This window comes from Pelophylax lessonae, assembly GCF_965119305.1.
Source record: "Pelophylax lessonae genome assembly, chromosome: 4".
Taxonomy (NCBI): domain Eukaryota; kingdom Metazoa; phylum Chordata; class Amphibia; order Anura; family Ranidae; genus Pelophylax; species Pelophylax lessonae.
The window spans coordinates 22,909,892-22,924,636 of NC_138771.1; the positions used below are offsets into that span (position 1 = coordinate 22,909,892).

General features: G+C 43.5%; 1 protein-coding gene across 1 annotated transcript in view; it reads right to left on the bottom strand.

Moving 5' to 3' along the window:
• The window catches only part of RASL12 (RAS like family 12), a 134,567-nt gene that overhangs the window by 89,584 nt on the left and 30,238 nt on the right, over nucleotides 1-14,745 (bottom strand). The window contains exon 2 of the mRNA XM_082255269.1: nucleotides 1,866-1,992. Coding sequence (XP_082111395.1) covers nucleotides 1,866-1,989 — 124 coding nt within the window. The 5' untranslated portion in view covers nucleotides 1,990-1,992. The remainder of the gene's footprint in view (nucleotides 1-1,865; nucleotides 1,993-14,745) is intronic.

The window sequence follows — 14,745 nt, forward strand, 5'->3', positions numbered from 1 at the left end:
CCCAACCATTAGGGGAGTCCCCCCCCCCCCCCTCCATGCGTCCAGCCCCTAATCTACATGCAGGGCGCCGGATGCACGGATTCCAATATGGTTTTCTTTCGTTTTTTTTTTGTTACGCACGTGATTAGAGCCAGAGGCTCTAATAGGCTTCAAAAAAGTGTGGGCTTGGGGTGCAGAGCACTGCGCCCTGAGCCCACCCAGTTGTGTGACAATAGCAAATGAATATTCTCTATTGTCACACTGATTCTCCTCCCGATCAATCGGAAAGCAGGTCCTGAGTGGCCAAAGGAGAACCCATCCTATTGGCGAAGGAGGAGGGAGGAGACGGATGCCGTGATGCCGAGAAGACATAGGGTAAGCCCGTCCAACGGAGGGGGGATACCGAGGAAACTGAGGGGGGAAGCCGCCACCTCTACATGTCATAGGATGAGTGTGCCGGAGACCAGGGGTGTGTGGATATGGAGCGCGGTGCGGGCTGGAGTGACGAGGAAGGGGGCGGTGGTCCCTGGTCAGGTCTGTCTAGAACCCCCCGACCGATGGAGCACCAGCCACCACTGCTGCAGATAGACAGGTACCACTTTTAAAGAAGGATTTGTTTCATCTCTGTGTATCACCTGAGGCCAGTCACTTCACTGGGTATATGTAGGGGTTTACAACCAGTTTAATCGCCAATCCCTAGAATTCATAAAGACCGGCGTTGACAGATTTTCAGAAAGCGTCTCTCGTGGATTCTAAAAGTGGTACAGAACTTGTACTTGAATTTGGCTCATGATGCGCCATTTTTAGAATACTAGTAAGACGCTTTTGCAAAATCTGTCGGCACCAGTTTCTCTCAGTACGTAGAACAAGAGTTGGTCTTAATTATCTCCACTTCCTTAAGATATGAATTGCCATTTTTTTAACCACTTCATGTCCAGAAGATTTACCCCCCTTCATGACCAGGCCATTTTTGCGATACGGCACTGACTGTGGAAAATTTTGCTTTTCATTTTGAAATCAAGGTCCCAGAGTCTGGAGGAGGAGTGGAGAGGCACAGAATCCAAGTTTCATGAGGTCCGGTGTGAAGTTTCCACAGTCAGTGATGATTTGGGGATCCATGACATCTGCTGGTGTTGGTCCACTGTGTTTTATCAAGTCCAAAGTCAGCACAGCCCTCTAGCAGGAAATTCTGGAGCGCTTCATGTTTCCCTCTGCTGATCAGCTTAATGGAGATGCTGATTTAATTTTCCAGCAGGACTTGGCACCGCCCACACTGCCAAAACTACCAATACCTGGTCACATGATCATGGTATCACCGTGCTTGATTGGCCAGCAAACTCGCCTGACCTAAACCCCATAGAGAATCTGTGGTGTTTTGTCAAATGGAAGATGAGAGACACTAATCCAAACAATGCAGACGAACTGAAAGCCGCTATTGAAGCAACCTGGGCTTCCATAACACCTCAGCAGTGCCACAGGCTGATCGCCTCCATGCCACGCCGCATTGATGCAATAATTCTTGCAAATGGAGCCCCGACCAAGTATTGAGTGCATACTTTACTATACATGGACAGACTTTTCAGTAAACCAGCATTTCTGTATTAAAAACCTATTTTTTTATTGGTCTTATGTAATATTTTAATTTTCTGAGATACGAATTTTAGGTTTTCACTAGCTTTAAGCCATAATCATCAAAATTAAAAGAAAGAAATGCTTGAAATATATCGCTCTGTGTGAAACACATTTATATAAAATATGAGTTTCACTTTTTGAATCGAATTACTGAAATAAATTACTTTTTGATGATATTCAAATTTTATGGGATTGCTCATTTATATACTCAGACATAGTAGACATGGGAGCTCTCACAGTGATATTTATCTCACCTGACTTCCCAGCTCCTCGACACCCCAGCAGCACCAGGTTGCATTCTGCGTGCGGACTGCGCTCATTTGAAGAGGAGAAGTGAGACGTATTCAGAGCTCTGGGTTTCCCGAACATCAGAGACATTATCTATTGTCATAGAAGAAAGCTGGGTTAGGTAAGTAAAGTAGCAGCAGAAAAAACATTCAGTGTTATATAATGAGTATAACAGGTAATTCTGCGACTTGCAACTTTCAAAGAGAATGCAGGGAACGTATGGTACTCTCATATTGTAATATAATTACACCAGCAATCACGGAGTACATCAGACACGGAGTACATCAGACATAATCCCCATACTGGGGGGAGTACATGAGACATGATCCCATACTGGGGGGTAATACATGAGACATGATCCCCATACTGGGGGAAATACATGAGACATGATCCCCATACTGGGGGGTAATACAATCACATGAGACATGATCCCCATATTGGGGGAAGTACATGAGACATAAACCCCATACTAGGGGGAATACATGAAACATGCTCCTCATACTGGGGGAAGTACATGAGATATGATCCCCATACTGGGGGAGTACAATCACATGAGACATATCCCCACACTGGGAGAGAACATAAGACATGCTCCCCATACTGGGGGGAGTACATGAGATGTGATCCCTATACGGGGGGAGTACATTCACAGGAGACATGATCCCCATACTAGGGGGATTACAATCACATGAGACATGATCCCCATACTCGGGGGAGTACAATCAAATGAGACATGATCTCCGCACTGGGGGTAGTACATAAGACATGCTCTCCATACTGGGGGGAGTACATGAGACATGATCCCCATACTCGGGGGAGTACAATCAAATGAGACATGATCCCCTTACTGGGGGAGTACAATCATATGAGACATGATCTCTGCACTGGGGGTAGTACATAAGACATGCTCTCCATACTGGGGGGAGTACATGAGACATGATCCCCATACTGGGGGAGTTCAATCACATGAGACATGATCCCATACTGGGGGAGTACATGAAACTTGATCCCCATACTGGGGGAGTACATGAGATATGATCCCCATACTGGTGGGAGTGCAATCACATGAGACATGATCCCCATACTGGGGGAGTACAATCACATGAGACATGATCCCCATACTAGGGGGGGAGTACAATCATATGAGACATGATCACCATACTGGGGGGAGCACAATCACATTAAGATATAATCCTATACTGGTGGAAGTACAATCACATGAGACATGATCCCCATACTGGGGGGGGGGGCACAATCACATGAGACATGACCCCCATACTGGGAGGAGTACAATCACATGAGACATGATCCCCATACTGTGGGGAGTACAATCACATGAGGCATGATCCCCATACTTGGGGGACTACAATCACATGGGACATGATCCCCATACTGGGGGGGGGGGGGCACAATCACATGAGACATGACCCCCATACTGGGAGGAGTACAATCACATGAGACATGATCCCCATACTGTGGGGAGTACAATCACATGAGACATGATCCCCATACTTGCCATTCTAGGGGGTGTATATAAAACATGATCCCCATTCTGCGGGGAGTATATGAAACATGATCCCCATACTCAGGGGAGTGTAGGAGGCATGCTCCCCATACTCAGTGGAGTATATGAGACATGATCCCCATACCCAGGGGAGTACAATCACATGAGACATGATCACCATATTCGGGGAGTACAATCACATGAGTCATTATCCCCATAGTCGGGGGGAGTACAATCACATGAGACATGATACTCATACTGGGGGGAGTATATGAAACATTATTGCCATACTGGGGGGAGTATATAAAACAGGATCCCCATACTGGGGGGAGTATATGAAACACGATCCCCATACTGGAAGGGAGTATATGAGACAGGATCCCCATACTGGGGGGGAGTATATGAGACATGATCCCCATACTGGAAGGGAGTATATGAGACATGATCCCCATACCCGGGGGAGTACAATCACATGAGACATGATCCCCATACTGGGAAGAATATATGAAAAATAATTCCCATACTAGGGGGAGTATATAAAACATGATCCCCATACTAAGGGGGGGGGGTTATATGAGACATGATCCCCATACTCAGAGGAGTGTAGGAGACGTGATCCCCATACGATTCAAGGCTGGGGGCCATGAAGTAGAATAAACATGAAAGGGGGCTTGGGAAAAATATGGTTCATGGCTGGGGACCATGAAGCAGAATAAACATGAAGGTGAGCTTGACAAGAATACGGTTCATGGCTGGGGACCATGAAGAAGAATAAACATGAAGATGGGCTTGGCAAGAAAACGGTTCATGGCTGGGGACCATGAAGAAGAATAAACATGAAGGTGAGCTTGGGAAGAATATGGTTCATGGCTGGGGACCATGAAGAAGAATAAACATGAAGGCCAGCTTGGGAAGAATACGGTTCATGGCTGGGGACCATGAAACAGAATAAACATGAAGGCAGGCTTGGTAAGAATGCAGTTCATGCCTGGAGACCATGAATCAGCTTTAGCGCAGATAGAGAGGCTCTACTCAGATTCCAGCAATAGTCAGTCCAGAGATGCAGCCTTCAGCAAGGTAGTCCAGCCACCAGTCTGGAAGAGGAGGGTCCAGAGACTAAGCAGCCCCCCTTCCTCTCAGCATACAGATCCATCTCCACAGGGGGGTAAAGACCAACTCCTCAGGGCTCCAGACTAATTACCAGTAACCTAGCCCCATCTGGGCACACCTCCCCAGGGATTGGCTAGGATCTGCTGAATATTAAGACTGAACATTTGAAGTCTCATGCCCTAAGCTCTAGAAACGTCTTCTAGCGGGAGGAGAAAGTGATCAAACTCTCAGCCTTTGAAGCTCTGAGCAGACCAAACTAAACAATCACTGCTCCTTTGATTACTGCAAAAGCCAAAAACTAAATTGGCCTTGTAGTATAACTAGGAGGGCGCTACATATAGAAGCCTTGACTTTCTCAAAGTCAGTATTTACCTAGTCCTTGGCAGGTCTTCACCCCATATGACAGTGCCTGGACTATCTTACTGGTCACTCAGCAACCTTCCAATGTTTCACAGTGGAGCACAGGAGCATGCCTGTTCACCATATAACCCAGAATCTTGGTCCTGCAGAGGGTTCATGCCAGTGCCCAGAAACAGACGCTTGCTAAACTAAAGGTGATTTCTAAAAGCCCACTCACACTAGCAATCCTGTCACTGGTGGCAACTTGCCAGCAACAAGATTCCTCCAGGCCGGAAGCAGGTGAATGTTCTGTCTTCTATTACTGCCAAGTTGTTTGGATCACTAGTGTGACGTGGACCCAACATGTTATGGTGCCGGCTGTGCAGGGAGAACATAACAGGGCAGTATGAGTCAGAGCACAGTTTAACTTTCAATGCCTCGTAAATGCACAGTTTATGAGACATATATACAGCGCAAGGCAGTCACAAGTTAAACAAAGTAGTGTTAGGGCGCCAAACGTCTCAATATTAGATTCTGTGAAGGGCTCTATAAAGGCTTGAGCTGCCACTGTCTGAAAGTCAATTAAGAAGAATTCCAGATATGGATATTTTTAGATAGTTATAATGTTCCATGCATATACCATACCTGTGGGATCCCTGTGGAAGCTGGAAATCACTGTATAGACACCACTACTCCAGTGATCTCCACTAGCTTCTGGGTTCCGTGCCAAGCGGCTGCCCTGCTGCATTCTGAAAACAGGAGGTTGACTGCTGGGCATGGGCACCAATGAATGCATGAGTTCTCTGACTGGACAAGGTGGTGAAGGGAGGCAGTGACGTCCAACTTGAGAATGCAGCATTTATTAAATGTTCTCTCTGGACACATGTTAAAGAGCTCACAAGTAGGGATGATCGAACTTTTGAACATCCGAACTTCCTGAAAGTTCGGCCCGGATTTCAGAACCCCATTGAAATCAATGGGACCCGAACTTCGGTAATCAAAAAACACAATTTTAAAGCCCTAAAACCCAATAAATGCCCCTAAAAAGTGCCTAGGGTTCTGGGTCATGCCCCAGGGACTATTAATCACACAAAAAAAGTTCTTAAAAATTGTCATTTTTGATAGCCAATTATTGAAAAAAAAAAAAAAAGAGATTTTGGATTTAGTATCTGGGGGGGGGGGGGTCTAAAAAGTGTACCTGTAAAGTTTCAGCTCTGTAGCATGTCCAGAACCAGAAAAAAAAGAGATCTATTGTATTTTGTCACTTTTAGAGCAGGGATATGGCTCCGCTCCCGTCAGCATTTTTTTTTGCTGCAGGCGTTGCTAGTGCTTTTTTGAGGACATGTTTGGAGTCAGGCTTCTGTATAGGGGTATATATATACACACACACTGATATATATTTTACACTTACACATATATACAGTGGGTACGGAAAGTATTCAGACCCCCTTAAATTTTTCACTCTTTGTTATATTGCAGCCATTTGCTAAAATCATTTAAGTTCATTCTTCCTCCTAATGAATGTACACATAGCACCCCATACTGACAGAAAAACACAGAATTGTTGACATTGTTGCAGATTTATTAAAAAAAGAAAAACTGAAATATCACATGGTCCTAAGTATTCAGACCCTTTGCTCAGTATTTAGTAGAAGCCCCCTTTTGATCTAATACAGCCAGGAGTCTTTTTGGGAAAGATGCAACAAGTCTTTCACACCTGGATTTGGGGATCCTCTCCAGTTCTGTCAGGTTGGATGGTAAACGTTGGTGGACAGCCATTTTTAGGTCTCTCCAGAGATGCTCAATTGGGTTTAAGTCAGGGCTCTGGCTGGGCCATTCAAGAACAGTCACGGAGTTGTTGTGAAGCCACTCCTTCGTTATTTTAGCTGTGTGCTTAGGGTCATTGTCTTGTTGGAAGGTAAACCTTCGGCCCAGTCTGAGGTCCAGAGCACTCTGGAGAAGGTTTTTGTCCAGGATATCCCTGTACTTGGCCGCATTCATCTTTCCCTCGATTGCAACCAGTCGTCCTGTCCCTGCAGCTGAAAAACACCCACACAGCATGATGCTGCCACCACCATGCTTCACTGTTGGGACTGTTTTGGACAGGTGATGAGCAGTGCCTGGTTTTCTCCACACATACCGCTTAGAATTAAGGCCAAAAAGTTCTATTTTGGTCTCATCAGACCAGAGAATCTTATTTCTCACCATCTTGGAGTCCTTCAGGTGTTTTTTAGCAAACTCCATGCGGGCTTTCATGTGTCTTACACTGAGGAGAGGCTTCCGTCGGGCCACTCTGCCATAAAGCCCTGACTGGTGGAGGGCTGCAGTGATGGTTGACTTTCTACAACTTTCTCCCATCTCCTGACTGCATCTCTGGAGCTCAGCCACAGTGATCTTTGGGTTCTTCTTTACCTCTCTCACCAAGGCTCTTCTCCCCCAATAGCTCAGTTTGGCCGGACGGCCAGCTCTAGGAAGGGTTCTGGTCGTCCCAAACGTCTTCCATTTGAGGATTATGGAGGCCACTGTGCTCTTAGGAACCTTAAGTGCAGCAGAAATCTTTTTGTAACCTTGGCCAGATCTGTGCCTTGCCACAATTCTGTCTCTGAGCTCTTCAGGCAGTTCCTTTGACCTCATGATTCTCATTTGCTCTGACATGCATTGTGATCTGGAAGGTCTTATATAGACAGGTGTGTGGCTTTCCTAATCAAGTCCAATCAGTATAATCAAACACAGCTGGACTCAAATGAAGGTGTAGAACCATCTCAGGGATGATCAGAAGAAATGGAAAGCACCTGAGTTAAATATATGAGTGTCACAGCAAAGGGTCTGAATACTTAGGACCATGTGATATTTCAGTTTTTCTTTTTTAATAAATCTGCAACAATGTCAACAATTCTGTGTTTTTCTGTCAGTATGGGGTGCTATGTGTACATTCATGAGGAAGAAGAATGAACTTAAATGATTTTAGCAAATGGCTGCAATATAACAAAGAGTGAAAAATTTAAGGGGGTCTGAATACTTTCCGTACCCACTGTAGATGTGTTGGGAGCGTAGCCATATTAGTGCAAATTATTTCATTAGCAAAAGTATAGTGTTCTGCTCCTTTCACACCTATATATGTGTATGGGTATATATACATATAAGTGTGTGTTTTTATATACCCCTATACAGAAGTTCAGATGTTTTGCCTGCCTCCAAAGAACCCCAAAAAAATGCCCAAAAAATGCCAGCGCCAAAAAAAAAATGCCCAGGTTTGTTCTTGCAGGCATTTTTTTGGGTTCTTTGGAGGCAGGCATGACATCTGAACTTCTGTATAGGGGTATATATACACACCTACACATATATAGGTGTGAAAGTAGCACAAAACTATACTTTTGCTAATTAAATAATTTGCACTAATATGGCTAGGCTCCTAACACACCTATATATGGGTAAGTGTAAAATACATATCAGTGTGTGTGTATATATATATATACCCCTATACAGAAGTTCAGATGTTTTGCCTGCCTCCAAAGAACCCAAAAAAATGCCCAGGTTTGTTCTTGCAGGCATTTTTTTGGGCATTTTTTTTTTCATTAGCAAAAGTATAGTGTTCTGCTCCTTTAACACCTATATATGTGCAGGTGTATATATACAGACATGGGTGTGTATATATACCCCTATAGGTAAAAAAATCAATGAACTTGAGTCAATAATGGCATCTGAGAATGTAGATTTAGTGGCTGTTACGGAGACATGGTTTAATGAAAGAAATGACTGGGACATAACCATACCAGGGTACTCTTTATACAGAAGAGACAGAGAAGGCAAGAAAGGAGGAGGAGTGGCCCTGTATGTGAAAGATAGCATTAAATCTAACCTAATACAAGTTGGTGAGGCCAACATAGAGTCAGTTTGGGTTACGTTGCAGTTTGCTAATCATGCAGTAACTCGTGTAGGTGTGATATATAGACCACCTGGTCAAGTTAAAGAACTAGATGAACTACTAGTTGAAGAAATAGCTAAAATGACAATGAAAGGAGAAGTTATCATTATGGGAGATTTCAATCTTCCAGATATAAACTGGAAAACCAAAATAGCAAGTTCTACCAGGAGTACAGATATTCTAAACTCCCTACTGGGGTTGTCTCTGCAACAAGTGGTTGAGGAGCCAACCCGGAGGGAAGCCATTTTGGATTTGGTATTCACAAATGGGGATTCGGTATATGATGTCCTTGTAGGCGAAACCTTGGGATCTAGTGATCACCAGTCAGTGTGGTTTAATATAAGAACTGTGAAAGAGTCACACCACACAAAAACAAAAGTTTTAGATTTTAGAAAAACAGACTTTTCAAAAATGAAATTAGTCATAAATGAGTCCTTATCAGACTGGAACGGATTACATGGAGTCCAGGAGAAATGGGACTACTTAAAAGGTGCATTATTGAAGGCAACAGAAAATTGCATTAGACTTGTCAGTAAAAGCAAAAAAAGGAAGAGACCACTGTGGTACTCAGCAGAAGTGGCCCAAATCATTAAAAATAAAAAGCTAGCATTTTGTAATTATAAAAAAACCCAGAGCAATGAAGATAAGGAAATCTACAAGATTAGGCAGAAAGAGGCCAAGCAAGTTATAAGAACTTCTAAAGCACAGGCAGAAGAAAAACTAGCTCAGTCTATGAAAAAGGGGGATAAGACATTCTTCAGATATATAAATGAAAAAAGGAAATTAAAACAAGGAATAACTAAATTAAAAACAAAGGACGGAAGGTATGTAGAAGAGAATAAAGGGCTAGCCGACTGCCTAAATGAATACTTCTGTTCAGTTTTTACAGAAGAAAAAGAAGGAGAAGGACCTCCACTTGAAAGGATGACTAATGAATCGTTTGATGCATGTGTCTTTACAGAGGAAGACGTTCTAAGATTGCTGTCTAAAGTGAAGACAAATAAGTCACAGGGTCCTGATGAGATACACCCAAAATTATTAAAAGAGCTTAGTGGTGAGCTGGCAAAACCATTAACAGATTTATTTAACCAATCATTAGTAACAGGAGTCATCCCGGAAGATTGGAAATTGGCAAATGTCGTGCCCATTCACAAGAAAGGTAGTAGGGAGGAATCGAGCAACTATAGACCAGTGAGTCTGACATCAATAGTATGCAAATTAATGGAAACCCTATTAAAGGATAGGATTGTGGAACATCTTAAATCCCATGGATTGCAAGATGAAAAACAACATGGGTTTACTTCAGGGAGATCATGTCAAACAAATCTTATAGATTTTTTTGACTGGGTGACTAAAATAATAGACGGTGGAGGTGCAGTAGACATTGCATATCTAGATTTTAGTAAGGCTTTTGACACTGTCCCACATAGAAGACTTATCAATAAACTGCAGTCATTGAGCATGGACTCCCATATTGTGGAGTGGATTAGGCAGTGGCTGAGTGACAGACAACAGAGGGTTGTAGTCAATGGAGAACATTCAGAACAAGCTCAGGTTACCAGTGGGGTACCTCAGGGATCTGTACTGGGACCAATTTTGTTTAATATCTTCATAAGTGATATTACAAAAGGCCTCTATGGTAAGGTTTGTCTTTTTGCTGATGACACAAAGATATGTAACAGGGTTGATGTTCCTGGAGGGAAACGCCAAATGGAAAAGGATTTAGGAAAACTAGAAGAATGGTCAGAACTCTGGCAACTGAAATTTAATGTGGATAAGTGCAAGATAATGCACCTGGGGCGAAAAAACCCAAGGGCAGAATATAGAATATTTGACACAGTCCTGACCTCAGTATCTGAGGAAAGGGATTTAGGAGTAATTATTTCAGAAGACTTAAAGGTGGGAAGACAATGTAATAGAGCAGCACGAAATGCCAGCAGAATGCTTGGATGTATAGGGAGAGGTATAAGCAGTAGAAAGAGAGAAGTGCTTATGCCGCTGTACAGAACACTGGTGAGACCTCACTTGGAGTATTGTGCGCAGTACTGGAGGCCATATCTCCAGAAGGATATAGATACTCTAGAGAGAGTTCAGAGAAGAGCTACTAAACTAGTACATGGATTGCAGGAAAAAACTTACCAGGAAAGGTTAAAGGACCTTAACATGTATAGCTTGGAAGAAAGAAGAGACAGAGGGGATATGATAGAAACTTTTAAATACATAAAGGGAATCAACTCGGTAAAGGAGGAGAGCATATTCAAAAGAAGAAAAACTACCACAAGAGGACACCGTTTTAAATTAGAGGGGCAAAGGTTTAAAAGTAATATGAGGAAGTATTACTTTACTGAGAGAGTAGTGGATGCATGGAATAACCTTCCTGCAGAAGTGGTAGCTGCAAATACAGTGAAGGAGTTTAAGCATGCATGGGATAGGCATAAGGCTATCCTTCATATAAGATAGGGCCAGGGACTATTCATAAGGATTCAGATATATTGGGCAGACTAGATGGGCCAAATGGTTCTTATCTGCCGACACATTCTATGTTTCTATGTTTCTATGTTTCTATAGACATGTTCAGATGTCATGCCTGACTCCAAACATGTCCTCAAAAAAGCACTAGCAACCCCCGCAGCATAAAGAATGCTGACGGGAGCGGAGCCATATCCCTGCTCTGAAGTGACACAAGAGAAACAATCTTTTCTCTATAGCGGTCACCCTGCTATGGAAGGGTTTTGTCAGCCTTCCATAGCAGTCAGAGTCAGTTAACCCTACACTATACTACGGTCCCCTTACACTTAACACTTTCCCTACAGAAACTGAATAAATTAAAGCTAACTATAGTGGAAAATAGCACCCTAACTACACTAGATATCCCTTTCCTCACACTAAAAATTGCTAAATGACACTTTGTAACACATTGTAACAGAAGTAACAGAACAGCATTCCACTCTCTTCCATGTTCCTGTATAAGAATGCTAGGAATTTGGTGGGGGCTATCTTATATACTGGGGGGCGTATTCACTAATGATTGGCCTATGGACCCCCTAGTCACTCCAATCACATTCCTAGCATTCTCCTGCCCCCTCTATTGGCTTTTACTGATGGTTCTGGTCCAATCACAGGCTTTTAAAGCCCATTTCCTGAACCATTGCATTTTGGTCGGTTCTGGTTGCCGAATTCCGAACTTTTTGGGCAAAAAGTTCTAAATTTGGCTGAACCTCGAACAGCCAATGTTCGGGTCGAACTGATGGTCGACCCGAACCGTTCGATCATCCCTACTCACAAGAAGAATGTTGGGACCTACAAATCCAGCACTACTAGTATGTAGTCAACAGTAAACTATGTAAAGACCAAAAGGAAAAAAAATGTGTACTGTCTCATAGGCTTCCACGGACCAACAAACAATATTAAAACACAACCCCAAAATTACCTAAAAAATAGTAGGACTATGTCCTTCAGGAAGTCACTTTATTACGAATAACTGGGTATAAATAATCCCCCATAAAAACTTACCCCATCACTGTACCCGATCCATGGACAAGAGATTTTTTCAGTTAAAAGTATTGCCTGACAGTTGTAAAAATATAGGGTTCAGTTCATTCACCCCATAAGCACATTAACCTTTCCAATGTATTCTTCACATACTGTACCTTTGGGGCATCATGGTGCACAGAACATTGCAATAACCCAGTCTGGCCTATGTATGTCTTACAACTTGTGAGACCTACAGTACATAGGCCAGACTGGGTTATTGCAATGTTCTGTGCACAATGGTGGACTCCATGAACGGGGTACAGTGGTAGGGTATGTTTTTATGGTGGGGGGGGGGGGGGGGGTTATTGTTTTATACCCAGGACTTCTAGAGGGACATAGTCCTCGATATGTGTATAGGTAAAATGGAGGTTTTGTTTTGTTATTGACTGTTGGTCCGTTGTAGTCTTTGAAACAGTACACCTTTTTCTTTTCATTTCTTCACCTATGGTCAACAGGCTAGAGAGGGTAAATGTACCCAACAGGGACACAGACAGCAATTTGAAAACCAATACTATTTTTTCTAGTCTACCAAAGTAAGTTTTAAAACAACTAGCAATGCTATAGATCAATGTTTCTCACCCAGGGTTCCTCCTGAGGTTTCTAGGGGTTCTTTGAGCAGCAAGCAAAGGTTTATTTATACCTCTCCTCCAGTGACCTACTGACAAAGTCCACTGCTCTGGTGACGCCTTCCACTGCTCCACTAACTGACACCATCCATTGCCTTACTGACTCTGACCTCTGCTCCACTGACACCTTCCACTGCCCTACTGACACCGTCAACTGCCCTACTGACATTGTTGACTGCCCTACTGACAACGTCCACTATCCTACTGAGTACTGACACTGTCCACACACCATCCACTGCCCTACTGACACTGCACTGCTGTACTGACTGACACAGTCCAGGCTAAGTTTATATTTTTACAGTGGCAATTTTATTATATTTTTCAAAGTTTTCCTTACTATTTAGTTAGGGCTTTCTAGTTAATCTCTAGCAAAACAAGGCACTGCATTCTATTGATCTTTGATCTCTTTCATGTTATTCAGGTAGATCTATATCTTCAGGTAGATCTCCACCCCTGCTCTAACAGGCTAACTGGATCTGAGCTTTCACACTACCCACATAATTAGTACCAACTTATGACTGATTGATTAATGGTGGACACAGGATATCTTTATATCAGTTGAAATAATTTGAGGACTTGTTTGTCCCTCCTTGGACCCATTGGGTTAAATGCCCTGATAATGCCTCATGAGACCCTGTATACTGCTGTGGTTGACTAGTAGTCAGTCTCTTTCCTTGCTTTGCCTCTGCACTCGCTTCCAAGTGGAAGGCCATTGTTGCTGATAATTTTCTAGTTTATGGGATTTTAGCCATGCTTCCAGTTCTCCTAACCTCCTGAAGGAGCAGATTACCCATGAAACATGTAGAGGAAATGTATAAATCCCGATAACAGTGTAGCACTGCCCGCTTGAGGACTGCTGGATTTTTCACACTTTCGGGTCCCCTGGGGTACCATTAGCAACTTGACATTCACAGTCAATCACTTTACTTCTTGGCTCAGTCAATAATTAGTCCAGGGGTGTGTAGTTGTTTTGTGTTTTATTTTATAAATTAGGGATGGGAGAAGGGAATAGTGGGATACTCCAGATTAACTATGCACAAGGTTTGGAGGGCATCTATCTGTTGAAACAGCCAGGCTGTTATTCCACCTTGCCACTTAGGTAGATTTTGGGTTAAGTCTCTTTCCAGATGACTTGATGAACTAATGTTATCTTCAGGACACTCTCCTAGTATCCTCTTTCTCGACCACTGACACCTGTCCACTGACTATCATACTCTGGGGTGGCCCCCCTCAGGTCAGGCCCCTTGACACAATCCCCTGTACTCACAATATTGTTTTTCTAGGGTCTCCAGTATCTCCCCCTCAGTCAGCTTTCCTGGGCCTCTGGGTTCAGGTCTATTCCTCTGGCCCTCAGAACGACTTCCTGATGCCACCTGCCACTGCTGCAGAGGATGAGGTAGCCGCCACCCTCCCTCCAGGACTCTGCTCACCAGCCAAAGACCCCGCAGCACATGTGCTCCCGGCTTTTATACAGTATCCCAGTAATCACCGAGACAGCCTGTCTCTGCCAATCACCAGGACTGTATCAAAGGACTGTATCCATTGGTCAGGTTTCCTCCCACTGTCCAATATGACTCCCTATTGGACCAGTGTGAAACACTCTCTAGACTGAATTAATCACATACTGAGCACACTGAACAGACCTAACTCACAGATCCTGCTCTCTGGTAGGTAGAAAGCAATATAAATTTGCCTGCTGCTCCTCTGATAGGCAGACAGAGCCAAAACTATACTCACTCTCTAGCACCTACCTATGAGGGTGCTACAACCGTCTCAATGCAAGTGTAGGAGTGTTTCTAACACAGGCC